At 42.9% G+C, this 26279-nt stretch overlaps 1 protein-coding gene across 1 annotated transcript in view; it reads right to left on the bottom strand.

Annotated features, from left to right (window-relative positions):
* LOC126481937 (facilitated trehalose transporter Tret1-like) overlaps positions 1-22566 on the bottom strand; it is a 65165-nt gene extending 42599 nt beyond the window's left edge. Inside the window, exons 1-2 of the mRNA XM_050105897.1 lie at positions 22264-22566; positions 9822-10226 (exon numbers count right to left, since the gene is read on the bottom strand). Coding sequence (XP_049961854.1) covers positions 9822-10226; positions 22264-22566 — 708 coding nt within the window. The remainder of the gene's footprint in view (positions 1-9821; positions 10227-22263) is intronic.
* Positions 22567-26279: the final 3713 nt, after the last annotated feature.

The raw sequence follows: 26279 nt of genomic DNA, 5'->3' as shown, positions 1-26279 counted from the left end.
CAATTAGTTGACAGAATAGTAGCTGCCTGTTACGTGATTCAAAAAAACACCAGGGATATTTGTCAGGTTGCGTCAGAATCTTGTTCGCCGATATCACGTTTGGATTGAGGTTGATGGTCGTCAGTTTCAGCACATTTTGTAAGACGCAGTACAAATGGTACGTTCATTGTGTCAATGATGGTACTTGCAGTTAACTGTAACTAGGTGTACAATTTTGCTTCTGCAGTTTGCCGATAGGTGGCGACAACGGTAAGTAGCGGTCGACAGTAACAGATCGCAGACCCCAGTCAGTTAGCTTGGACCTCGGTCAACGTAACCTCATTCAAACATTAATCGATTTGTGTCTGCATCATAAATTTGTTCTTGACTGAAAATGTCAGTTTACGAGCCGAATTCTCGTGATTTGTGGGAGGTGTTACTGTTGTTTCAATACGAAGAAAACAGCGGCTGAGACTCATCGAATGCTCTCAAGTACGTATGGTAAGGACGCTGTTACTGAAAGAACATGTCGTGAGTCGTTCCAACGCTTCAAGAACGGTGATTTTAACGTCGTAGACCGGCATAGTAGTGGAAGAGAGAATTTTTTCGAAGATGCAGAATTGGAGACATTACTGAGTGAAGACTCGCGTCAAACTCAAGAAGAATTGGCACGATTAGTGGGAGCAAGCAAGCAATTTCAAAACGTCTCAATGCTACGGGCATGATTGAGAAAGAAGGAACTTGGGTCCGGCTGAAACCAAGAGACGTTGAACGGCGTTTGTGTGTTTGTGAACAGTTGCTTCAGAGGCCAAAACGGAAGGGATTTCTGCATCGCATTGTGACCGGGGACGATAAATTGGTTCATTACGATAACCCTAAACGCAAAAAGATCATGGGGATATCCCGGCCATGCTTCCATGTCGACGGCCAAACCGAATATTCACGGCTCCAAGATCATGCTCAGCATTTGGTGGGACTAGCTCGGCGTCGTGTACTGAGAGGTGTTAAAAACAAGTGAAACAATCACAGGTGCTCGTTATAGAACGCAATTAATGCGCTTGAGCAGAGCATAAAAAGACAAACGGCCCCAATACAGCGCAAGGCATAATAAAGTGATTTTGCAGCACGACAACACTCGATCCCACGTTGCAAAAGAGGTCAAAACGTACTTGGAAACGTTAAAATGGGAAGTCCTACGCCACCCGCCATATTCTCCAGACATTGCTCCCTCTATCATCTGTTTAGATCAATGGCGTATGGCCTGTCTGACCAATACTTCCGATCTCATGAAGAAGTCACAAATTGGATCGACTCATGGGTCGCTTCAAAAGGTGAACAATTTTTTCGACGCGGTACTCGTACGCTGTCCGGAAGATGGGAGAGAGTAGTGGCCAGCGATGGAAAATACTTTAAATGATACATGTGTAACCAATTTGTTTCATTAAAGCCTCAAATGTTGTGGAAAAAAAGGCGGAAGCAAAGTCGTACACCTTGTAATGCAAATAAAAAAGTACTCAGTAATGTGATTTTATTCCTATTATATCGTTAAGCTGGCTTCTCCGACCTCAGGTTCCCTACCTTAGATTGTGCAGTGGAGCATCCTCTATGTTCTGTTAAATTTTTTCCCGCTCTGACAGAAATGCCACGTATATTAACGTTCGCTGCGTCACAAACGGTGTCCATACTGAGAACCTGTAATGTGAGTTAGAATGTCTAAGAGAGGCTCTGATGTGCGTCTCTTCTGTGAGCCTTACAGCATTTGTACGGTCGTCTACTGCAAAACTAGATGCACTTACGAATAACTGTGCATGTTCCACCCCTCCCCGCGGTGTAAACCGAAGCAGTGGGAAATATTTTTTCCTGACTTAAAGTAGTAGATGAGTTTTGCTACTTGGACTACAAAATAGGTGACGATGGCCGAAGTAGAGAGGATATAAAGTGTAGTCTGGCAATGAAATGTTTCTGAAAAAAGAAAAAAATTATTGACATTGAATATACACTCCTGGAAATGGAAAAAAGAACACATTGACACCGGTGTGTCAGACCCACCATACTTGCTCCGGACACTGCGAGAGGGCTGTACAAGCAATGATCACACGCACGGCACAGCGGACACACCAGGAACCGCGGTGTTGGCCGTCGAATGGCGCTAGCTGCGCAGCATTAGTGCACCGCCGCCGTCAGTGTCAGCCAGTTTGCCGTGGCATACGGAGCTCCATCGCAGTCTTTAACACTGGTAGCATGCCGCGACAGCGTGGACGTGAACCGTATGTGCAGTTGACGGACTTTGAGCGAGGGCGTACAGTGGGCATGCGGGAGGCCGGGTGGACGTACCGCCGAATTGCTCAACACGTGGGGCGTGAGGTCTCCACGGTACATCGATGTTGTCGCCAGTGGTCGGCGGAAGGTGCACGTGCCCGTCGACCTGGGACCGGACCCCAGCGACGCACGGATGCACGCCAACACCGTAGGATCCTACGCAGTGCCGTAGGGGACCGCACCGCCACTTCCCAGCAAATTAGGGACACTGTTGCTCCTGGGGTATCGGCGAGGACTATTCGCAACCGTCTCCATGAAGCTGGGCTACGGTCCCGCACACCGTTAGGCCGTCTTCCGCTCACGCCCCAACATCGTGCAGCCCGCCTCCAGTGGTGTCGCGACAGGCGTGAATGGAGGGACGAATGGAGACGTGTCGTCTTCAGCGATGAGAGTCGCTTCTGCCTTGGTGCCAATGATGGTCGTATGCGTGTTTGGCGCCGTGCAGGTGAGCGCCACATTCAGGACTGCATACGACCGAGGCACACAGGGCCAACACCCGGCATCATGGTGTGGGGAGCGATCTCCTACACTGGCCGTACACCACTGCTGATCGTCGAGGGGACACTGAATAGTGCACGGTACATCCAAACCGTCATCGAACCCATCGTTCTACCATTCCTAGACCGGCAAGGGAACTTGCTGTTCCAACAGGACAATGCACGTCCGCATGAATCCCGTGCCACCCAACGTGCTCTAGAAGGTGTAAGTCAACTACCCTGGCCAGCAAGATCTCCGGATCTGTCCCCCATTGATCATGTTTGGGACTGGATGAAGCGTCGTCTCACGCGGTATGCACGTCCAGCACGAACGCTGGTCCAACTGAGGCGCCAGGTGGAAATGGCATGGCAAGCCGTTCCACAGGACTACATCCAGCATCTCTACGATCGTCTCCACGGGAGAATAGCAGCCTGCATTGCTGCGAAAGGTGGATATACACTGTACTAGTGCCGACATTGTGCATGCTCTGTTGCCTGTGTCTATGTGCCTGTGGTTTTGTCAGTGTGATCATGTGAAGTATCTGACCTCAGGAATGTGTCAAAGTTTCCCCTTCCTGGGACAATGAATTCACGGTGTTCTTATTTCAATTTCCAGGAGTGTAGATTTAAATGTTGGGAAGTCTTTTCTGAAGATAGTGATTTGGAGCTTAGCCATGTATCGAAGTGAAACGTGGACGATATAGAGTTTAGACAAGGAGAGAATAGAGGCTTTTGAAATGTGGTGCTAATGAAGGATTCTGCAGATTATGTGGGTAGATCGCATAACTAAGGAGGAGGTACTGAATAGAATTGGGGAGAAACGAAAACTGTAGAACAACTTGACTAAAAGAAGGAATCGGTAGGTAGTACACATTCTGAGACATCAAGGCACCACCAATATAGTATTGGAGGGAAGTGTGGGGGTGGGGGGAGTAAATATCGCAGAGGGAGACCGGGAGGTGAATACAGTAAGCAGACTCAGAAGGATGTAGGTTGCAGTAGTTATTGGGAGATGTAGACGCTTGCGCAGGATGAAAGGTCGACATAGTTGTAACAAACCAGCCATCCAGTCTTCCGAGTGAAGACCACAACTGCAACAATCTCTGGCTAAGACATTAATCAAAAGAAGCCTACATTAATCTGTTTCACCCCCTCTCGCCCCCCCCCCCAACCGCAAAAAGAAACTGGGTCCTGAAAGTGTTACCCATAAAAAAAACGAGTATATTTTTATGACATATTTTGTAGTCCGATGATCGTACTATTGCTGACTGAAAAAAAACCTCCACAAAACTGTCAACGTCCCTATTACGGCATTATCCGTCATTGTAGGCGAATGTGAAGAACATAAGAGCAAAGTGAAACTGCTACACATTTGTAATATATGCGTATCTCCCTTGTTTTCGCCGCGGTGGTAGCCGTTCGGTTTAGGGCGTCTTGTCACGGTTCGCGCGGCTCCCCCCGTCGGAGGTTCGACTCCTCCCTCGGGCATGGGTGTGTGTGTTGCCCATAGCGTAAGTTAGTTTAAGTTACATTAAGTAGTGTGTAAGCTTAGAGACCGGTGACCTAAGCAGTTTCGTCCCATAAGATCTTACCACAAATCTACAATTTTTTCAAAACAATTATTTGCAAAATTTATGATTGTCTCTCTAAGTTGCTTGTATGCAATGACAACATTTTACATTTACAACATATTAAAATTTTTTCATGGGCTATGCACCGTGTACCACTGGGGTCAGCATGACCCCAATCTAAATTTTAGTTTTTTTTTTTTTGAATGTAACATTATGAAAACAGAATGACGAATGTTAATATCCATTGCCTCAGCAGTTGTTGTGTATTGCCTCAGTTTTTGTTAGTGTTTTGTCTCAGCTTGTGCAAGAACTACATTATAACTTGAAAACGTTTGAGTAGTGCTGAAATACAAGTAATTTTGAATGAAGAAGAGGAATTAGGAGATATACCGCCTGATGACGATGAAGAGATTGATGCTATTATTTCTGGAGGTAGTGAATCAATTGAAGATTCTAATGAAGACGTTGAAAATTTGGTAACTTTACTTCCTGAGGTTGCTGACATTTCAAATCAGAATGTTTTCAAGTAAGTATATATAATCTACCATATGTTTGCAAAAACTTTAATGACAGTACTAATAATAATAATAATAATAATATGTAAGCACATATTTAAAGTAGTAATCCCATTTTTTCAGGTTGAGAAATGGAAATGAAACACGGGGAAAAAATGCTGTTTGATTATATGGGAGACAGCCAGCACGAAATATATTGAAGACGGCTCCAGGTCCCACGAGACATGCTGTAAGGAATGTAAATACTGTGCAGTCGGCATTTGAATTATTAATGAAGCCCAGCATTTTCCAGATTATTTTGAAGTGGACCGACAAAGAAGGTAACATTACTTTCGGTAACGAATGGACAGATCTTGATAGACAAGAATCTGAATGCTTTCTTGGCCTGCTTGTTCTTGGGGGAGTGTACAACGAAGGTCACAATGAGGGCATAGTGAATTTAGGGAACGGTCATGGCCGACCTATTTTCAATAGTTCTATCGCTAGAAACCGCTTTACAGAAATATCACGCTGTATTCGGTTCGATGATGCTCAGTACCGGCGACAGAATCGTAGCCCCCATAAATTGGCTCTTATAAGGGATTTATGTGAACAGAGGGTAAGCAAATTACATGATGCATATGAACCACACGAGAATATTACAGTTGATGAACAACTGATAACTTTTAGGGGTAGGTGTCCATCTCTCCAGTACATCCCCTCAAAACCTGGAAAGCATGGTATAAAGATATGGCCTGCATGTGACAGCAGTAATTACTATGTCACACCTGCAGGTGTACACAGCAAAGAGCGAAGGCCAGCCTAGAGAAATAAATCTGGGAAAGGGAGTAGTGTTAGAATTGACCGAAAATTTATTCGGGAGTGGTAGAAATATCACAACAGATAATTTCTTTACAAGTTTGGAGTTGGCAAAGGAACTAGAACGAAAACAAATGTCTCTGTTAGGAACAGTAAGAAAAATTCGTTGTGAACTACCTGCAAAACTTATCGAAGCAAGGGGAGGAACTGCAGCTTCATGTCTCTTCAGATTCCAGATATACACTACAGTAGTCTCCTATTGCCCAAAAAAGGGTAAGATAGTGACATTGCTATGCATTTCAGAGAGGAAATAGGTGACGGTGAAGTAGCAAGATCTATTTTAATCCTAAACTATAATGCAACTAAATCAGGTTTTAACATTTTTTTAAAATGTTAAGGCTAATAAGTTGCCGTCTCTTTATCTAAGAACAGATGATGAATGCAGCTAGCCGCTAACTTTGTGTAATGTCTTGCCTGTATAGACGTGTATCTGTTGCCTTTAAGATCCCTTCACCTTCACACATAAATCTCTACAGTAAAGTAAGGGCCTCCCATTCCTTGGCTGATCCGTGATAAGACAGGCGAAAAGTTAGACTAATGGAGGATTATTAGTATTATCTCTATTCTCATTCGCTCTCTCTCTCTTTCTCTCCTTTATCTATGTACAGTTTTTAATATAATATTTCATTACGTGAAATCAGCCAAATAGAATCTTTGGTGGAGTCCTTCGTCTTGGTAATCAGCGGCTGGCTTGCTGTAAGAGATCTTTACATTTATTATTACTGTTTAACACTGCATTCAGTCGGGAGAGTCAATCGTGTGGACAATTTGTTCCTTTTACGAAAGATTGCGAATTCCAGATGTGTACGAAGCCTTTCTGGACGATTTAACACAGACTCAGTTATTGCAGGCTCTCTTCGACACAGCTGAAACTTCCCCACTAATTACAGGGCCAACGTGATCATCAAATGCTTCAGAAAAAACTCATTCGTTCATTCACTCCAAAACAAAAAAGTCACAAACGTTATTTATGAAGGAAATCGTGTATTAAATCCATCTCCAATACATGTCCAGATCTCCGGTGATTCCACGTCTTAGTTATTTCCCGTTTACAGTCTCTTTCTCTTCAAACAAACCGCTAGCGGCACAAATGTTAATTGGCTCGCTTTAGCGGGAAGAAAAGCAAAATATGTATCTCTCAGAAACACGTCAATCCCTCAACAGATACTCCAGAAGCTGTCCTAGTTACCACTCTAACAACCATGGAGAATGCATATATGCATCTCTGTTATTTCAAAGAATAAACGCACTAGAAAATACTTTGGCGTCGTCGAGCTGTCGCCGCATATATTACGAGAAAATCAGATCAGATACTTTTCCAAAGTGAATGAATGTGGATGGTTTGATTGACAATGGTTAATTGGTGCGTGGTAGAGGGTATTTTCTGTGGGGACATTACAAGGTGTAGACACAATGGAAAAGTTAGTCAGGAAGTACAACACAAAACGTATGACAAGAATATGGCCCATGGCTATTTTTTATAATATTTTGGATATTAGTTCCCTAAATGCTTTCATAATTTGGATGGGCTTAAATCCTAACTGGAATAAAAAAAACTATTACAAAAGAAGACAATTACTTCTGCAACTGGGAACAAGTATAGTACAGAAAAAGAGAAGTCGGCGCAGCAAAGCTTCTCTTCCTCGTCCTCCTCCTTCAGCAGAAGTGCATACAGGAGCAAAACGTGGGCGGTGCTCCCTATGCGAACGTTCAGTGGATAAAAAACATTCTGAAACGTGCAGAAGATGCTTTTCTTTTGTCTGTAAACAACGTTCAGAGATTCTTTCTTTTAAACACAAAGAGTTCTTTGTTGTGAATATAAGGATCTATAAGATCAAGGATTAACACAAGTTTGAAAGTGCTTATATACATAATTTACCTGGTTTCAATGAGTAATGTACGTTTTTATGTCAGTTCATCAAAATAAATGAAATACTGGGGTCATATTGACCCCAGCGGTACTCAGTGGTCATTGCGTTTGTAAAAAAAAATGGCGTGGCGTTGTAAACAATAATTTTACAGTTATTTTATCATAATTATACAACCGGCAACTAAATATTTATGTAAACGTGAAAGACAGCTGCAGATAACTCCACTGAAGGCAGTAGTTATCGAATTCCGCATCACTCCCAAATAGAAGCCGCAACGTCTTTGGTTCACTGCGGAACTTACCAACTCACATTCGTCGCTTTGCTAATCAGTTGGCACCCTATCAGCCATTTCTGCCACGCTCACGTTGATGCAAACAGCATACGTATAATGAATACAGCCAGTGTCATTGGGCGAGGCATTCTGCTCTAATGTATGTCTCTTACGTGTATTCATAAGAACCCTGTTTTTTTCTATGCTTTCTTTTGTATCACTAACTTACAATAATATATGTTTACAAAGAGCTCTTGCGAGCTACAGAAACGGTTCTCTACGATTGGCTGTTGGTGGTACTATGTAAGAGCTCTACTCAGCAGTGTTCCACACACTTCCAGAGCGGCCTTTTCCACGACGCCACCAAGAGCATACCAGCCATTTATATTATGCTGTTTTCCTTCTATGACTGTATTCATTCATCGACCATCTACAACATGTATGCTCTTGTTTGCAGAGTAAAAAATGTTCAGGTGTGTGTGAATTCTTATGGGACCAAACTGCTGAGGTCATCGGTCCCTAGACTTACGCACTACTTAAAGTAGTTTAAACTAATTCATTCTAAGAACAGCACACACACCCATGCCTGAGGCAGGACTCGAACCTCCGTCAGGAGGGGTCGTGTAGAGTGAAAAATGGTCTGATGATGACCTGAGAAAAGACCGAAACCGATCGCCAAACGAAATATATGCGACGACTTGAGAACTAGACTTATTCACTGGAATATATAGTCGTACCCATGCGAGAATACACACCTGCGTTGTCGTCAGAAGGGTCTACACTTTATTGATTTAATGATTTTCAGAAACTGGTTTAGTTTTAGGTTATTTTTACGCTATTTTGGTACATATCCGATAGCACTATTCAAAATAACCTCTGTCGGTCATTAGATATTAAGGGTGATGAAGGCGATGTTGTATGTCCTTTCACGCAATTACATTAAGCCTGTCTTACTAATTTGACCCTTTTCTGGTCAATAGCGCTTAGAATTTAATATAGTAACTTTACACGCTTACCCAAGCGTAGTCATCAAATACTATCACCGACCCCAAGTAATTGAAAAATGGATTATTCATCCCCCATATTTTTTGCCTGCTTCTAGCTGATCGTATTTTGTCTGTCCTGCTTACATGCGTTTCGACCATCCGTGAAATTTACTATTCCACATATATAGTTTCAGCCTATCCACGTCCTATATTTCTATAAAATCGTCCTCGAGCTAGGACATTATACATACACACGCATTAACTTCCTGCGCCTTTGACCCGGTCATCGGATCACTTTCGTAACACATTTTATGCCAGTCACATGGAAGAAGACGATTTCTCAATTTCCGCATGTGCGTTGCTTTCTGACATTCTCACAGCCTAGCTACCGGCGCCACCTCAGTTTACCTGAGAGCCCGCGGCCCACCTAACGTTGGCTGGGGTGAGGAAGCACGCTTCTGACGTTTGAGCTAAGTACAGCTATTGACGTGGTACACACGTACCGTTTATTTTACATTTTATACGAGTTTTTTGCCCTTTTGGGCGTTCTGTATTGATGTTGGACCATGCCTCTTTAGGCAGATTGTAGTTTTAGTGTGTTCCGAAGAAGGCGTGGTTATCCGCGCCGAAACCTAGGTCAACATCCGGTTTCTATTTGCAATGGAGGCGGATTCTTTATAATCATTAAATTATTCAAGATTGCTGACGCGCTGCAGTGTAAAAAGTTCTCAAGTCTACACTTTGTATTGATGCGACTGTTTGGGCACCTTTCAGGGTGACATGAGTTTTTCATTTGGTCTGTTATCATATATTTCTACAATAACGTACCATCTGTCACTTCATTTGTCACTAAATTGATTTAACCACGACGTTGTTGTATTTATCTTTTCCGGCAGCGTAGTTATAAGAAAATTTTCCCTGATGTGTCCCGCTCCACAGGTTCAGCTCGGTGGGCTATAGACCGTAAATACGCACCATCAGCGCCCTCCTTGCCGCAGCGCTACGCCGCAGCTCCCGGAAGGCCTCTGCTGTGCCGCTGCCGCCCATTTGGTCGCGTTGCTCTGCAGAGCGCAGGATCTGCTGCAGTTCGCCCTCCACCTCTTTGGCAGAGTCCTTCCCGCGCAGCCGCATCAGCGCCTCCGTCGCCTCCTCCGTGCGGCCTTTCGACACCAGGTAGTACGGGCTCTCAGGCATCCACCAGAAGGTCACCACGAACAGCAAGGGGACCGCCAGCATGACCTCGCACAGCGTGAAAAAGTCCACGTAGGGTGCTATGCTGGTCATCAGGATGCCGCCGATACCCATCATTACCATGCCCATCGAGATCATGAGTCCACGCACGCGATCCTCAGCAATCTCCACCTGATACTGCGGGCTCACCTGCCAACAACCGGAGAAGCGCCGTCAAACATGTGCACATGATTACAGACTTGCATTGTTAATATGAAGCTCTTGTAGAATTTTGGAACACGTTCCTTGCTCACACAAAAGAATTAAAGCAAGAGAGGCGTTCAATAAATAATGCAAAACATTAATTGCTGATAGCACGTTGGTTTTATTCAGGATTACAATACACCATTTATTTTGGGTTCAAAACCCTATTTTCTAATATAATTTCCGTTCAATGCGATGACCTTACGCCACGTTGCTGGGAGGGCCTGTATATCCACTTGGTAATACGATCATTTCCATTTACCACTCTACTGGCCGACATCGGAGTCAACATCTTGCTGCGTGAATAACCTTCCCATCATTCACTTACTGGTTCCTGCAGAGTGCATCCTCCATTGGATCAGACAGATGGAAGTGGCAAGGTGCGAGATCCAGGCTGTAGGGTGGATGAGGAAGAACAGTTCAATGAAGTTTCGTGGGCTCCTCTCGTGTGAACGGATTTGTGTGAGGCCTTCCACTGCCGTGAAAAATGAGAAGCTGTTTCTTCAGTTTCACGGCTCTGCGATGCCGACCGGCACGCGGGTGATCTGACAGGTTTGGACGACCTTGTTGCGATGATGAGAGACGCCTCGTCCAACGACTGTTCAAATGAGTGTGAAATCTTATGGGACTTAACTGCCAAGGTCATCAGTCCCTAAGCCTACACATTACTTAACCTAAATTATCCTAAGGTCAAACACACACCCATGCCAGAGGGAAGACTTGAACCTCCGCCGGGACTAGCCCGTCCAACGACTCATCGTGCTTTTGTTCACTCCCAGGTCTACGTAGACATTCTGCAAGCGCCTATGAATACTTGCGATTCTCTGGTTTCTCTCCAAAAGAAACTTAGTGACAGCTCTCAGCTTGGAATGTACCTTCATTACAGACGCTATTTTGTCCCCTACATGTAGTGGAGCTGCCCATCGGAGCTTCTCGAACCTATAGGGGAATATTCCAAGGCGTCCCACAACAAATACCGCATCTTATCAATCGAAATTGTCGTAGAAAAAATGTGTTACATTACTCATTGAAAGCACCTCGTAGGTAATATCTTCTGAAACTGAGCTCGCTGTTTTCATACTTGATGTACGGAGAGCCGTATGGAACGACATACTAGATGACGGACTGTCCCTCGGGTTCTGTAAGTCACTTGATATAGTTCCACACTGTTACTTATTCGACAAAATAACAACGTACCGACAATCAGGTTATTAAGTTTATCCATTACGGATATTTTAGAATCCGTGACTGTTAATTGAATGTAAATAAGTTACATAAAACCGCAACCAATCACTTTTTTGAATAATTATGTTTATTGCATCAACCGGTTTTTGAAACTTTTCATGTTCATCTTCAGATGGTTACTGGAGGTCACGTCCTTATTTTTAGCATAATGCTGGGTGCTGGCTATGTGACAAGAAGATGGAACATGCTTTAATGTATCGCCATGACTATTGTTTATCTGACGATATGATGTAAATTTAGTTTTTTACTTACTCCGACAGAATCGGTGGATTTTTCCCCTTAGTGTCCATCTTTCTACATCCATTCTGATGGTTAATTGGTATATCACTTCGCACACTTTAACACAAATTATATATTAATTTACACTCTGACAGCGAAACTTTGCCAGCATCCAGCGTGTGCTGTACAACTGTTGCTTGTAACAAAGATCTTGACAAAAAGATATGGCATAGGCCTACTTTCCACGGAGATGTAATTTGTTCTTTTTTACATGTATTAAAGACGATATAAGGGCAAATATTTTAATCAGACTGGCGATAACGTGAGAGCGCAAAGTAAAATGAATAAATAAATGAATTACTACAAGAACAAACTTCAAGTGATATGATATCTTATTTCTGTTTGTATATTAACGTATAATACAGTCAGTTTATAACATAAATTTTAATCAAGATTGGCATCAATATGAATGCACAGGAGTCAATAATACAGAGTTATCGTATTTACAATGAGATACATCCGTTTATATGGCCACGACCTTTACATTTAAACCTGCCAGGTTAGCCGAGAGCTCTAATGCGCTGCTTCCTGGACTCAGGTAGGCACGCCGGCCCCGGATCGTATCTGCCCGTCGGATTAAGTACGAGGGCCGGTGTGCTGGCCAGCCTAGAAGTGGTTTTTAGGCGGTTTTCCACATCCCACTACGTGAATAGCGGGCTGGTCCCCACGTTCCTCGTCAGTTACACGACTCGCAGACATTTGAAGCACGTTCACACTGTTTCATGAATTACACTATACACACGCAGCTCGAGGGTACTGATTCTGTCCTGGAGGTACAGGGTGGCGACAGAGAGAGCATCAAATTAGCCATGCCAAATCAGATTGTAACCACGCCGATCGTGTGAAAACTGCGGGACAAAGGCGCAAGAGAAAGAAGAATAAGAAGACCTTTACATTTAAGTTTAAATTTTAAATAATAACCAACTTTCAAATGAACTGTTGATTTATTTCTGTTTCTACGATAATATAATCTGGAATATTAGTAAAGGTAGATTCTTTTCTTTAGCTAAGGTAATATGTATAAAAGTTATAGTGTTTGTAATGGACTAAAGCTGTTGATATGACCATGCACTTTATATCTAAAACCAAGAACAAAAGTTCAAGTGAACTGTCGACTCATTTTTGTTCTTACATTAACGTGATCTGGAATATTGGTGAAGGCAGATCCTGTTTGTTCCAGCTAGAAGTGAAATGTATAAAAGTACTGATTTATTTTAACAGTGGAGGGTTTTACCATTTAGAAACGTAGTATAGGTTTTATTATGTGGTGGCATATTTACATTGACACCAGTGTAGTTAGGATGTAAGGAGGATAGGGGGGAGTGGTTATGAGGGAGGTGAGTGGTGAGATGGAGTAGGGTTGGTTGAGTGGTTACTTGTTTTGAATTTGTAAATCTTCAGAGTTCTGAAGGAAAAATTTGTTTCTCAGTTCAGTTTGGTCATTGAGTAAGTAGTCAGCTGCTGTATTTGTATAGATAAATATTTCAATTTCTACAAGGAGGTCAAGTATCGTGCCTTTGTTGGCAAAGTGGAGTATTTTAGATTTTGTTCTTTGCTGTTTGCAGAATGATTGTGTTGGGGAAGATGAGAGGCAAAGCTGGATTTATTCAGGTTGTTAAGACGAAGTGCATCTATGTGTTCTTTAAATCTTGTTGTGAAGCTTCTACCGGTTTGTCCAATGTAGAAGCTGGGACATGAGTAGCAAGTGAGTTTATATACACCTGACTTTTGATACTGCTGTATAGTAGTTTTGGTGCTGTGTACGATTTTATTTTGTATTTGTTGTTGGTGAAGAAGCTTATTTTTATGTTGTATGTCTTGAAGAGGTTGGCAATTTGGTGAGAAACCTTCCATAGAACAGGCAGGCTTATAAATGTGTCAACATAGCGTTTGTTGATGATACTCTCATTCTGTTCAATGGAATATAACCGAAAACAGCCGCCCATACTGTCGCAAGCCAGCACTAAGCATTATGCTAGAAATGATGTAGCTTCCAGAAACCATCTGAAGATGAACCTGAAAAGGCTCGAAAACCGGTTCATGGAATAAAACATAATTATTCAAAAATCACTAATTACAGTTTTATATAACTTAGTTACAAGACAACAAGTGTCTGGAGCTGTTGTCTGATCGGTTACTGCTGCTACAATGGCACGTTATCAAGATTTAAGTGAGCTCGAACATGGTGTTACAGTCGGCGCACGAGCGGTGGGAGGCAGCATCTCCGAGGTAGCGATGAAGCTGGTATTTTCCCCTACGACCATTTCACGAGTGTTCCGTCAATATTAGTAATCCGCCAAAACATCAATTCTCCGATATCGCTGCGGCCGAAAAAAGATCCTGCAACGGGACGAACAACGACTGAAGAGAATCGTTCAACGTGACAGTGCAACCCTTCCGCAAGTTGCTGCAGATTTCAGTGCTAGACCACCAACAAGTGTCAGCGTAGGAACTAGTCCACGAAGCATAATCGATATGGGCTTTCGGAGCCGAAACCCTAATCGTGTACCCTTGATGACTGCACGACACGAAGCTTTACGTCTCGCCTGGACACGTCAACGCTGACATTGGACTGTTGATAACTGGAAAGATTTTGCCTGGTCGGACAAGTCTCGTTTCAAATTGTATCGAGCGGATGGACGAGTATGGATGTGGAGACAACCTCATAAATCCATGGCTCTGCATATCAACAGGGGACTCTTCAAGCTGGTGGGGGCTCTGTAATGTTGTGGGGCGCGTGCAGTTGGAGAGATATGGGACCCTTGATGCATATAGATACGACCCTGACAGGCGTAACGTACTTAAGAATCCTGTCTGATCACCTGCATCAATTCATGTCCATTGTGCATTGCAACAGACTTGGGCAATTCCAGCAGGACAATGCGACACCCCACAAGAGCAGAATTGCTACAGAGTGGCTCCAGGAACACTCTTCTGAGGTTGAACACTTCCGCTGGCCACCAAACTCCTCAGACATGAACATTATTGAACATATCTGGGATGTCTTGCAACGAGCTGTTCAGAAGAGATCTCCACCCCCTCGTACTCTTACTGATTTAAGGACAGCACTGCAGGATTCATGACGTCAATTCCCTCCAGCACTACTTCAGACATTAGCTGAGTCCATGCCATGTCATGCTGCGTCACTCCTGCGTGCTGAAATCAAATGTTCAAATGTGTGTGAAATCTTATGGGACTTAACTGCGAAGGTCATCAGTCCCTAAGTTTACACACTACTTAACCTAAATTATCCTAAGGACAAACATACACACCCATGCCTGAGGGAGGACTCGAACCTCCGCCGGGACCAGCCGCACAGTCCATGACTGCAGCGCCCCAGACCGCTCGGTAATCCCGCGCGGCTTTGCGTGCTCGCGGGGACCCTACACGATACTGCGCAGGTGTACCCGATTCATTGGTTCTCCAACACATTTCTGCAGTTCATCAGACATATTAAGTACCTCAAGACTACTTTGCCGGCAATGTGTAGCAAATGTATTCAGCATCAAGAAATAAGATAACTCGAAATAGTTATTTTCAGGTTTCATACTAGAAATGACAAACTGTTCCTAATCTGTCAGCTCAGTTCTTCAGTTGCTCAAGAACTTCAAGAAAATTTACCTGAACCAGCTTGTTAGGAAAAAATGAGGTTTGAGTAGACAGTTTAAATTTTTAATAGTGTACGTCGAGGTGGCGAACATTAAAAGCTCCAATTCTCTGCGACAAGTCGAACAGCCACCATTGTGCAATAGTGATGTTCATGTTTAATGTTATTACCAGGTCTGGTAGGGCATATAAGTGGCATGAACAGCGTCAGATACTGAGTGATTACCGACAGCCGACCGAGGTGACAGAGCGGTTCTAGGCGCTACAGTCTGGAACCACGCGACCGCCACGGTCGCCGGTTCGAATCTTGCCTCGGGCATGGATGTGTGTGATGTCCTTAGGTTAGTTAGGTTTAAGTAGTTTTAAGTTCTAGGGAACTGATGACGTCAGATGTTAAGTCCCATAGTGCTCAGAGCCATTTGAACTATTACCGACAGAGTTTGAAAGGACCTTATTGTGGGTCTCCATTTGACCGGCTGGTTGAATCGTGCAGTGTCCAAATTTTTGTGTATTCGTATGAGACAGAGGTCAAACATCGGGCTCGATTAGACCGCACGGGAACGCGAAGACAGGCATACCTGTCGTCAACGATGCAGTCGACCACGTCTAGGTATCACTAGGGTGAATCGTCTAATTGTGCATCGCGCGCATAGTAACCCCTTCTCATTTGCGCCTGCCATACGAGAATAAGTAGTGGAGTCTCTGCCACATTCTTTGGTCGGAGACTACCAGCAGTCTGACTAGGAACTTCTGATAGTGTCGTGACCAGGTAACCAGGATTGCTGATTAATGGTGTTGCGTTGTGATCAGAGATGAAGCATCAATGTGTACTACCACGGATGACCATCGTTAGAGAATATGGCGGCGACCTAAGAGAGGTTCCGTTCTTCCAATGTTTTGGAGAAACACAGTGGTATTACTCCTGGCGTTGTGGTTTGGTGAGCCATTGGATACTACTTCATGTCACGGTTGGTATTGATTGAGGGAACTCCGGCGGCACAATGGTAAGTCGCATGGGAGATATTGACGACCATTATTAGAAGCTGTGGAGCAGCTTGCCGCAGCAGCATATACAACGGCTTCATGACATAGTTCCCAACCGAAACAGTGTATACGTCCCCCCAGGGAGGGGGGGGGGGGACTACCACATGAAATTAACAAATAAGATCATACTACCAAGGTCTTTGTAAACTTGACCCGATTTCTTAATCACTGAAATAACGTCACATTCCTTCTGAACCTGTGAACTTTCGTTTCGTTTCCTCCTCGCTTTCTCGGTAATTCAATTTTTTACCAGGAAATAAGATCGAATTGGGGGAAGGGGGGATGGCAAGGGCATTTTACCTCCAAAATGACATTGCTCGAAGAAGAACTGTGGTGTTCAAATCAACCTTCATGCTAATGGAAAGTTTACTTTAGTCCACTGTGATCCTTTACCCATCCAGCGTCATGGTTAAGTCTCTGATTCAGCTCTTGACCGCACTTAAAGATGTGACGATCGAAATTCGTCATAAGCTCAACTCTGCGTAAAGATTGCGAGTCGTACGTGGTTCGTATTGGTAAATGCCAGTCCGTTAGAGACATTGTTACTCCGTTACTTGTTGGCGAATTTTGAGCCGTCTCAGCAGGGGCATGCGAATAGCGGGAGTAGGGAATTAGCGTGGAGTGCATCTATATTGGTTCGTACGCTGGTTGGTGTTGACTGGCTCTTACTTTTGCAACAGTAGCCGGTGCTTCGACAGACTGCAACCCTTGTACATGAGATGGGGGTGATGATTAAGGTGAACTAGTAGAAGCCAGTCATAAATGAGCTATCACGCTTTTGAGCAGCACGTTTATTACAGAAATCATTTTGAATTTTTTCTTTGTGTACGTGAATTTTAAAGGTTGTAAATGTGTATTTTTTAAAATTCATTTGTATGATATTTTTCTTAAATTATACGAAACTTCATTTGTTATTACATCTGGGCATAAAGATAATTTATTTAATTTTACATTTAATAGCTTGGCCTTCCCACGCTCTGCTCCATGCATTGCTAACATTCCACTGTTAGCAAGAGAATACACTACTGGCCATTAAAATTGCTACACCAAGAAGAAATGCAGATGATAAACGGGTATTCCTTGGATAGATATTATACTAGAACTGACATGTGATTACATTTTCACGTAATTTGGGTGCATAGATCCTGAGAAATCAGTACCCAGAACAACCATCTCTGGCAGTAATAACGGCCTTGATACGCCTGAGCATTGAGTCAAACAGAGCTTGGATGGCGTGTACAAGTACAGACGCCCATGTAGCTTCAACACGATACTACAGTTCATCTAGTGACTTGCGTATTTGCGACGAGCCAGTTGCTCGGCCACCATTGACCAGAAGTTTTCAGTTGGTGAGAGATCTGGAGAATGTGCTGGTCAGGGCAGCAGTCGAACATTTTTTGTATCCAGAAAGGCCCGTACAGGACCTGCTACATGCGGTCGTGTATTATCCTGCAGAAATGTAGGGTTTCGCAGGGATCGAATGAAGGGTAGAGCCACGGGTCGTAACACATCTGAAATGTAACGTCCACTGTTCAACGTGCCGTCAATGCGAACAAGAGGAGACCGAGACGTGTGACCAATGGCACCCCATACCATCACGCCGGGTGATACGCCAATTTGGCGATGACGAATACACGCTTCCAATGTGCGTTCACCACGATGTCGCCAAACACAGATGCGACCATCATGATGCTCTAAACAGAACCTAGATTCATCCGAAAAAATGATGTTTTGCCATTCGTGCACACAGGTTCGTCGATGAGTACACCAATGCAGGCGCACCTGTCTGTGATGCAGCGTCAAGGGTAACTGCAGACAAGGTCTCCGAGCTGATAGGCCATGCTGCTGCCAACGTCGTCGAACTGTTCGTGCAGATGGTTGTTGTCTTGCGAACGTCCCCATCTGTAGACTCAAGGATCGAGACGTGGCTGCACGATCCGTTACAGCCATGCGGATAAGATGCCTGTCATCTCGACTGATAGTGATACGAGACCGTTGGGATCCAGCACGGCGTTCTGTATTACTTCCCTGAACCCACCGATTCCATATTTACTAAGAGTCATTGGATCTCGACCAATGCGAGCAGCAATGTCGCGATATGTTAAACCGCAATCGCGATAGGGTACAATCCGACCTTTATCAAAGTCGGAAACGTGATGATGCATTTCTCCGCCTTACACGAGGTATCACAACAACGTCTCACCAGGCAACGCCGGTCAACTGCTGTTTGTGTATGAGAAATCGGTTGGAAACTTTCCTCGTGTCAGCACGTTGTAGGTGTCGCAACCGGCGCCAACCTTGTGTGAAGGCTCTGAAAAGCTAATCATTTGCATATCACAGCATCTTCTTCCTATCGGTTAAATTTCGCGTCTTTTGCACGTCATCTTCTTGGCGTAGCAATTTTAATGGCCAGTAGTGTAGTTGCGTCACAGGCAGAGAGTGTAATAGGAGATATAAACGAAATTTGCTAACTTGAGGAACTTAAATTGATAGACTCATTGTTTGGAACCGTTCCTTGTATTCTGATACCGGTTGTTGTACTTGCAAATGTGGGCACCTCCAAGTGACTGGCAAGAATCTTTACAATGCGAGCTGTGTGTGAGAGGTCAAGCTTCTGGGGGGAGTTTGACGCAGTTAACACTGACACTGCGCCGGCCGGATTGGCCGCGCGGTTCTAGGCGCTACAGTCTGGAACCGAGCGACCGCTACGGTCGCAGGTTCGAATCCTGCCTCGGGCATGGATGTGTGTGATGTCCTTAGGTTGGTTAGATTTAAATAGTTCTAAGTTCTAGGCGATTGATGACGTCAGAAGTTAAGACGCATAGTGCTCAGTGCCATTAATAACTCTCAAAACAACCGGTTTCTGAAATAATGCAATGTTAAAGACGATATAAATCTCCAAAAGCCAGGTGTGTATAGCATTCCATGAAAATGTGACGCCGTTCGCTGTGGCCGAGCGTTTCTAAGCGCTTCAGTCCGGAGCCGTGCTGCTGCTACGGTTGCAGGCTCGAATCGTGCCTCGGGCATGGATGTGTGTGATGTCCTTAGGCCAGTTACGTTTAAGTAGTTCTAAGTCTAGGGGACTCCCATAAGGATGGACATACAATTGATAATTTTTGTCTTTTGAGGTCGCCAATTTCAGCACCTGCAAAACAGGAAAAAGGTGATTGTGACTCAGCTGTAAAAGGTGAACATATGCTCTCGCATAATCTTTTGTAATTCTTTCTGGTCTACAATTCAGTACTAAATGAAATGATTTTATCCTAATAGTTTAGGCAGCTATTGCAAGAGAGCGCAATGGCAGCCCACTTTCTTCCGACTTGATTTAGAATTATCGCCACTGCATATCGCTTATGTTACGTAAATTAGCTGAATATATCCTACAACACAGTCAATGCGTAAATGCGTGAATTAAAAATAGAAACACGTAAATCACATAAACGAACAAAATATCAGAGAAAAGAAAAAAGTAGGAACAATAATTTCAGGCTGAAACTCAAAACCGCACGTCGATATTGCATTGCAATTGTCATAATATTTATGAAAATCCATCTATTGTGAGAATATGCAGAATTCGATGAGGCAATTCCATGTTTCGTCCTCGAAAGCATTTATATGAACGTGGGGATAGAGCGTCAATGGTACCGTGTCTACTGGTAAAATATAAAGTTGAAAAAAGCATGAAACAGAACTTAAAAATTTAAAAAATGCACAAAGAAACCTCTAAAAAGTAAAAAAATAGTATGTATTGTCCCTTTAAGTTGAATATAAGTAGTAATATTTTTATCCAAGCGTCATAGTGTCGGGGACCGTTAGTAAAATAAAAACAATATATCAGAAAATGAAAAAGTACAAATTTAGGTAAATATTAAAATTATATCAAATTGTTGAGTCGAAGTCTTAATCAATTTACTACGAAAAATAAGCAATATAGATACTATCGTCAACGACGCCTCCCCTTACGCAACTGGCCGTTCGGGTCGCCGCACTTGGTCACGAAACGCGCCACTCACGCTGGAGGTTTAATGAGGCGTGCGTCAGTATACTATCACCATACCACTGCAGAATATTAGAACAGTAAGGTGGATTCGTTAATGAAACTAAGTTCGTATGTAATAATGAAAATATATGCTATAAGATAAAAAGGTAACTCTATTCTTTAACAATGTTAGGCTAAACAAAGACGGATTGTTTTTCATATTTTATATAATAAGTAGTTATAACTGAAATAGGTATTCTGAGGTGTGGATGCGGAACGAGCAGGACTGGAAGGGATGACGCCAAACAGAAGCTTATACCCAGTAATAATGAAAGTATGCTGTTCTAGAAAGGATAGCTGCTATTACCCTCTTATTTTTATTAATTCTCTCAGAGGTCTCCCGACGCGACGGTGCTTGAATTAAGATATTACTACGTATATTATACTAAAAGGGGAAATTCAGGTCATTTTTTTAATTATTAGAGGTTTTTGTGCCGTTATTCTTTTTTTTAATTTTGGCAACGGCCTTTCCGCAGTGGGATCATCGTCATATCACCGAAGTTAAGCACTGTTGGGCTTGGCCAGCACTTGGATGGGTCACGGTTGTAACAAGCCTACCACAACAAAGGTCAAAATTTAATAATGATTGTGGTGTTGCTCACGCTGCTAAATACTGCATTTTCGGGCAACAACAAAGTTATGTGGCAGGTGTCATTAGAGCACAGTTAATAAAGTCATTTCATGTAATAATGAATAAACTAGGCACTCATCTTTTCGTGTTTCCCACGCTGGTCTCGTTGTAAAATCATGGCTCAATCGTCGAAAATCTAGGTGGTGATGATTCCAAGCTCGGATGCAAAGACGCCTAGGTTTTATTCTGCGATATTCAAAAGTTTTGTAGATGCGCTTCACAAACCATTCTTGAAGATTACACTTTTGCAGGACAATGGTGATGTAAAAAAGTAATCAGCACTCCGAATTTAAGTTACACTTCTTTTTTATTACTTTCGCTGCAATATCACGTAACACACAAAACATCACTTCACAATACAAACCATACTCGAAAACATCTTCCTCACTGTTAAAGTTCACATTTTATAAACTGACTACGTTATGCGTCTTTCCAACATGACGTCCTAGACTTGGCTTTCTCAAGGTCCGACTCTCTAACAACTAATACTCGCTTACGCGCCCAAAAATCAGAGTTACATGTACGTCAAAGATCATAGTTACAAAAGAAAGAATACACATAAGTATAATATCATTGCAATATAAACATATCGATGTATCAAAGTACCTCTACATTAATGAAATCAAATCTGAATGTTGTCTCAGAAATATGTAAACTACTTTACAGAAACACAGTAGAATATTACTGATATCGAGAGGTTCAGATGAGGTGCCGTAATGGTTACGTAATTCAAGTACCATTACACCGTCCACGTCTGCCGAGTGCTGCTGGCAAGCGCGGTGCACTCAGCCCTTGTGACACCAATTGAGGAGCTATTAGAGAACAAGCGGCACCTGTAGCGAAAACTGACAACGGCCGGTGACGCCTAAGGGCTGACAATGACACAGCGGCCGGTCAGCAGCACCGTTGATCTTTCTAGGCCTGTTCGAACAGTTTTTTTTTCGCATGCCGGCCACAATAGTAACAGTTCTGCTAAGACTGACAGTAGATTCATCCCTCTATGTCTCATGATTACGAGCTATGCGTTGCAGTGTGCCGGTATGTAATTTATTGCTTTCTGAAAATGAGGACATAAAACTTTTTAAGATTAGCGCAGCAGCCGACACCTGTTAAGACACCGAGCAGTGCTGTGTACTGACCGGGATCACGACGCCGATGCCGACGCCCCAGATGACGACAGTGGCGAGCAGCTCGGCGAAGGTGGTGGCGAAGCGCTGCCACAGCGACGCCACGAGGAAGGGCAGCGCCGTGCAGAGCAGCAGGCGCCGCGGGCCCACCAGCTGCACCAGCCAGCCGGTGAAGAAGTTGGGCGCGATGCCCACCAGCGGCGGCACCGACGTCATCCACGACGCCTCGTCCGCCGTCAGCACGATGTGCGACGTGTTCTGCTGCAGGCGCGGCATCATCGGGGCGTTCCACAGCACCGCCATTCCCACCGACATGTACGCCAGGGAGCCTGTGCAAACATGACACTTCTCTCAACACCATATGGGGAAACTTACCAAACTGATTCTCCAACGTTTACACGCCTATGCTATGTTGTTGTGGTCTTCAGTCCAGAGACTGGTTTGATGCACCTTTCCATGCTACTCTATCCTGTGCAAGCTTCTTCATCTCCCGGTACCTACTGCAACCTACATCCTTCTGAATCTGTTTAGTGTATTCATCTCTTGGTCTCCCACACGGATTTTTACCCTCCACGCTGCCCTCCAATACTAAATTGATGATCCCTTGATGGCTCAGAATATGCCCTACCAAGAGACCCCTTCTTCTAGTCAAGTTGTGCCACATATTTCTCTTCTCTCCAATTCTATTCAATACCTCCTCATTAGTTATGTGATCTACCAATCTAATCTTCAACATTCTTCTGTAGCACCCCATTTCAAAAGCTTCTATTCTCTTCTTGTCTAAACTATTTATCGTCCACGTTTCACTTCCATATATGGGTACACTCCATACAAATACTTTCAGAAACGACTTCCTGACACTTAAATCTATACTCGATATTAACAAATTTCTCTTCATTACATGAAATAACAAGTTTACTGTTACCAGTCACCGTTTTGAAGTGACTGGTGACAATAAACTTGTTGTTTCATTTAATGTCAGTAACAGTCACGGTAAAGCCTAACCTAAAAATGTTCGCATTTAAATTTCTCTTCTTCAGAAACGCTTTCCTTGCCATTGCCAGTCTACATTTTATATCCTCTCTACTTCGACCATCATCAGTTATTTTGCTCCCCAAATAGCAAAACTCATTTACTACTTTAAGCGTCTCATTTCCTAATCTAAAACCCTCAGCATCCCCCGAATTAATTCGACTACATTCCATTATCTTCGTTTTGCTTTTGTTGATGTTCATCTTATATCCTCCTTTCAAGACCATGTCCATTACGTTCAGCTGCTCTTCCAGGTCCTTTGCTGTCTCTGACAGAATTACAATGTCATCGGCGAACCTCAAAGTTTTTATTTCTTCTCCATGGATTTTAATTCCTACTCCGAATTTTTCTTTTGTTTCCTTTACTACCTGCTCAATATACAGATTGAATAACATTGGGGATAGGCTACAACCCTGTCTCACTCCCTTCCTAACCACTGCTCCTCGACTGGTTTCTGTACGAATTGTAAATAGCCTTTCGCTCCCTGTATTGTACCCCTGCCACCTTCAGGATTTGAAAGAGAGTATTCCAGTCACATTGTCAAAAGCTTTCTCTAATTCTACAAATACTAAAAACGTAGATTTGCCTTTTCTTAATCTATTTTCTATTATAAGTCGTAGGGTCAATATTGCCTAACGGCCTGTGCTATATGTTGTTAAAAATTTCACCCTATGTAAGCATCCTTTCAGCATTTCTTGGTGATACAACTATTTTTACATGGTTAAAAACAAACAAACTGCTTTTATGTTCTAATAATATTTATTTGTTGCGAACCAGTTTTTAGCTTGTTAGGCCATCGTCATCAAACAACTGACTAGCGTCCACAAGGGATACTAGAGCGAAGGAAACCAAAGACTGGAAACCAAAATATTATCAACCAGTGATCTCTACAGTACCTGGATGTAGGCACAGTCCGACGTAACAGTCGCGACACTCCGTGTTCTTTTTCTTGCCCACAGTGACAGCAGCGTCAAGAAGCCAGCAAGCGATACTTCTGAATACGACGTCGGATGAATGCGAATACTGACATTTATATTGATCTTGCAACATAGCTCTTACAAAAGGGAGTCTATGCAGTGCCACAAAAATCGACAATAACTACCAAATGACACCACATTTCTCATTCTTTAGATTCGTAAATACCGTGGAAGGTACGATTCAGTACATTAGAGGAAAGTTTATTTACGATTCTGCTGTAACATACAGATGTTTACCAAATAATGTCGTTTTCCTTCAACAACAAAATATTGCTAGTAAGCACCGGAAGACCTGATCTTTTACAGAAAGACGTTATGTATCTACTCAACAAAGTGGAGTTTTGTTCGACACTTCGAGCCAAGTCAGTGAATTGGGAACGTGTAGGGCCTATATCGAATGTAATACTTATTGCAGTGTAAGAAATAAGCCACCACATCTGTACATTAAGCGAAAACGACTCAGCCGTGATAATAAAACGTCAAAAGCAATAAAACTGTTTCGTAACACAGAAAGAAAGCAACTCCAAAACTGTTGCTAAATTTGAACCACAAACGGCAAGAATCATCAACACATTCGCTCTTAAAGCAAATTTAATTACATTTACAGATTTTTTCGTGTATTACAAGGCCGATGGAAGTGTTAGAATGGGTGAATTATTAGACTCCATAAAAATGTTTAAGTGTCAAGCAAAGAACCTATGGTAACAACAACAGACAAGAACAGACATATAGGTTTCGCATATATGAATATATGTTTATATTCTCTTACATTCAGCGGAATAAGCCGGAAAAAGACCCATCATCGAAAATATTTCTTCAGAAATAAGTTGTAGCTTATAGCACTGAGTTAGAGTAATCCGGCTGGTTTTACATGTATTTCATGATAATTTACGTCAGTTGATGATTTATTAACACATGGAATGCACAATTATAACAACTATTTCATTAATTAAGCAGTAACGTAATTAAAAACGAACATTATCCTTAAGACGACTGCGACTGTCTGCTTTACACCTCTTGGAGCGCTACTATCGGCTCAGCTGTCAAACCGCAACAACTTCCGCGCCAAAGAGTGCCGTGACTTTATTTATTGTACTATGATGGTGTCTGATTCCATATCATGGAAATTGGCGCGACTACAGATCCTTGTTATCTACATAGTCCGCCATATTGTAACTGGACAAAAAATTTCCACCCCTCTGCACGTGATACAAATTCTTTACTTATTTGTGACTTTGAACTTTTGTATCAATACGCCATGAATAGGCTGATGGGAGAGCCGAATCGACTAGTATTTTCATTGTGCCTTCTCGTAACATATCTTGGCAGGCGTGTTGTAATTAGATAAGAAACGAAACACGAGCATCTTTGGCTGGCACGTTCAGACAGCTGGAGATCGACATCTAGGTAATATAGAGATCAAGACACACTGACTTTTTTGTCATGAAATTAGATGACAATTGTCATAGCGAAACTCATCCCTCACGTTATCTTCCAAATATGTAAAATTAAAATTTACGGGATGGATACTAGCAAACACATACATAGCGAAAAGACACAGTATTAAAGTACACTAAACGTTATAAGGAAAGACAAAGTCAGTAATATGACAATTCTATTGTGATACAGGTTTGTGGAGATGATTTTGATCACTGCTTTTGAGGTCTGGGAGTATGTGGGTAGCTGATTGGTTAATGTGAAGCTTAAGAGTGGGCATGTGCTGAGCTCTAACTGGTCATTTAGTACCGGGTGATGATCTAGAGATAAGTACTTATTTACGTCAAATGCCTCAACTTAGCTTATTTGCAGTACTTCTGGTAAATAAGCATTTAGCTGTAAACGATCAGCTGCAACTGAGTACATCCCCACTCCTCGACTTCGCATTAGTCACTCAACATGCCACATATTCCGTTCTCAATCCCAATGATGATACTGATCTCCACAACTTGTACCACTATGGAACTGTCATGTACCTCACTTAGTTTTTGCTCGCAGCCTTTAGTATTATGTACATAGAAC

The sequence above is a fragment of the Schistocerca serialis genome, chromosome 5 (assembly GCF_023864345.2).
Source record: "Schistocerca serialis cubense isolate TAMUIC-IGC-003099 chromosome 5, iqSchSeri2.2, whole genome shotgun sequence".
In the NCBI taxonomy this organism is placed as follows: Eukaryota; Metazoa; Arthropoda; class Insecta; order Orthoptera; family Acrididae; genus Schistocerca; species Schistocerca serialis.
This window is presented reverse-complemented; position numbering and strand designations above follow the sequence as displayed.